The following is a 2,789-nucleotide window of genomic DNA, read 5'->3' as shown; positions in this document are numbered from 1 at the left end:
CCAGCCGGTAGGAACCAGCCGGTAGGAACCAGCCGGTAGGATCCAGCCGGTAGGAACCAGCCGGTAGGATCCAGCCGGTAGGATCCAGCCGGTAGGATCCAGCCGGGGGGCTGCCAGCGAGATGCGGCGGGCGCCGCCCACATTCTTCCAGACGCTGCAGCCCCGGAGAACATGCGGGAGTCAGAACCAGGTCAGGGAAAAAGATCCGAACAGGAAGCCTCAGAGTTTGTTTCCATGTCTGAAACGTCTTCCAGTCCAGTGGATGTTTTTGAACTTTCTGGAATGACTGACCTGGATGACTGGGAATCTTCACCAGAATAATAGACAGGCAGCAGCTGGTAAGGGTTGTTTCTTTTAAGGGAGTTTTTACAAAATCCTTAGAGCCCTTCTAAACTCTGTATTCCCCTTCGGAACACATTTTTTCATTGTACCTTAAGGGAAAAGACTTAAAAAAAACACAAACCATCAATTATCAGGAATTACTTCTCTTCCGCCATCTTTTTTCATTTTTCCTCAAGGGAATAAATACAGGAAAGAATAAACCCGAATCCCCTTAGCTAACCTTTTTTTTCCTTAAGGGAATAAAATCCTTCGGCTCTACTGGTTTCATCTTTCCTTAAGGGAAAGACAATAAAGGTACAAACCTAAAATTAGCCAGAAGTTTCAGAAAGCCATCTTTCGTGTCCGCAGGCAGACAGGGAATAAAACTACTTCTCTTTCCGTTCTCCAATCAACTGCTCGCATAGAACCCAGCCCACATTTACTTCTTCAGACGGTCTACACGTTCGCTAGAAGAAGAAAAATCCACTCTGATCCACTCAGGTGGAGCATCTGAGCAAAATGTTTGAGTTTAACAAAGAAACGTCTCCATGATTCAGTGAAAGCAGATGGGCGAGCAGTGATGGACGGCGGTGGCAGAGATACGTTTGGTTTCTATGGCCCTAAATAAGCTTTTATGATGTTTTAAAGTTTATTCTTGAGACCAGAAGGAAACTGACTTCCTGTGAGCTGAGATTTTCCTGAGCTGCAGCTTCTAGTATCTCCTGCTCCATCACCAAACAGCAGAAACACATTTTTCTCCTGACTTTTGGTTCCTTTGAAACATCTAAGAACATCGAAGTTGGTCTTAGGAAATAAAATCTGGTTATGATTTTGGATCTAAAGCCAAATAGATCATAAAACAGACAGAACCTCAGAGAAGTTTTCCATATCTGCCTTTAAAATGAAGGATTATATGAAGGGAAATGATTCTGATGACTTTAAGGACGCAACAGAACCTTCTGGTTCACAGGAAAAACCAGCAGAAAGAAGCAAGTGGATCAGAAGATCTGAATGGGAGACCCGATGGACAGGCACCGAGGACAGGTGTCCTCCAGTCCAGCAGATAAGAAACATGTTGGATCAGAAAGTTTCCTGCAGTTCTTCTTCCCTCTTCCTGTCAGCAGCTGCATACCTTTATTCCTGCGGGACGGTGGAGGACGCATCCCTGCTGCAGATGATCCAGCCAAGCACACAGCAGCCAAAGAGGACAGGGGGACAGAGTCCACAGAAGTCCTGTCATCCAGTCCAGCCAGGAAGTGTAGAGGCTCAGTGCGTTTGGGCTCTCCAGTTCTGTCAGGCTGGTAAAGGTTCTGCTCCCAGTAACCACAGTCAGAGATGGAGGCTGAAGACCAGGTGTTCCTAAAGCTTCCAGGGTCCAGATCTGCTCAGTGGAGCAGGACGCCATCAGAGTCTGAGAGGAAACATCTAACGGTTGGAAAGCGAATCAAATGATTCCGGCTGCTCTGGTTCTACGTTCTTCAGATGTTCTTCAAACATGTTGGTGTTTGATTGTTATTGTCTGAGGTGTTCCTGCACAGATCATCTCCTTCCTGGAGAAGGAGGAGCTCTGATGATTCTGTGTTTGTTCATCCAGTTTAACTCCGTCAGAACTTTCTTCAGCCAGATGTTGTGGATGTTGACATCTGATCTCCTGCAGAGGTCCATCCTACTGCGGCTCCATCTGATGCAGATCAGGGTTGTTCTTTATCTTTATGTTTATTTTCAGGGTGCTTCTGCAGCTCCACCTCAGACTGTGGGCTGAGGTGATGGAGCTGAGGTGATGGAGCTGAGGTGATGGAGAAAGCGGTGCTGCTGAGACGTTACATCCGATCATAGTTCAGCTCTCAGAAGGTGAAAGAACTAACGCCGACCTCTGTCCTCCTGCAGGGCCGCCCTCCCCACCCAGAGACCTGGTGTTCTCCCTCAGGCAGTCCTCCCTGGTCCTGGACTGGGCCCCGCCCTCGGACGCCGGGGGCCGCGTGGACCTGACCTACAGCGTGGGCTGCCAGCGCTGCGTGGCGGCGCGCTGCGAGCCCTGTGGGCCCAGCGTGGGCTTCGTTCCTCAGCAGGTGGGCCTGATGGAGCGGACGGTGACGGTGGTCAACCTGCTGCCCAACACCAACTACTCCTTCACGGTGGAGGCGCTGAACGGCGTGTCGGAGCTGCTGCCCAGCAAAAGGTTCTACACCCAGGTCAACGTGTCCACTAGTCAGCCCGGTGAGTCCCTGTTCAGCCAGGAACCAGAACCAAACAGGTTCCTCCAAAAGGAGGAAACCAGGAAGCACAGCAGAGGTTCTGATTAGGAGTCCTGTACCGACCGTTTGGACTTCTGTCAGAATTCCTGCAGAATATTCAGACTCTCTGTGAAAAGTTCTTCAGGAATGGAGTCACTGGACTTCCATTGTTCCATTATTTCCTTCCTTATTTCCTGTCAAATCTTCCATTATTTCCTTCCTCATTTCCTGTCA

The 2,789-nt window shown here is 49.2% G+C and overlaps 1 protein-coding gene across 1 annotated transcript in view; it reads left to right on the top strand.

Moving 5' to 3' along the window:
- The window catches only part of LOC107094252 (ephrin type-A receptor 7-like), a 25,203-nt gene that overhangs the window by 2,966 nt on the left and 19,448 nt on the right, over nucleotides 1-2,789 (top strand). The window contains exon 2 of the mRNA XM_015389770.1: nucleotides 2,209-2,538. Coding sequence (XP_015245256.1) covers nucleotides 2,209-2,538 — 330 coding nt within the window. The remainder of the gene's footprint in view (nucleotides 1-2,208; nucleotides 2,539-2,789) is intronic.

This window comes from Cyprinodon variegatus, unplaced genomic scaffold (assembly GCF_000732505.1).
Source record: "Cyprinodon variegatus isolate N-32 unplaced genomic scaffold, C_variegatus-1.0 Scaffold472, whole genome shotgun sequence".
Taxonomy (NCBI): domain Eukaryota; kingdom Metazoa; phylum Chordata; class Actinopteri; order Cyprinodontiformes; family Cyprinodontidae; genus Cyprinodon; species Cyprinodon variegatus.
The sequence above is the reverse complement of the archived record's forward strand: the minus strand, read 5'-3'. Positions and strand labels throughout refer to the sequence as shown.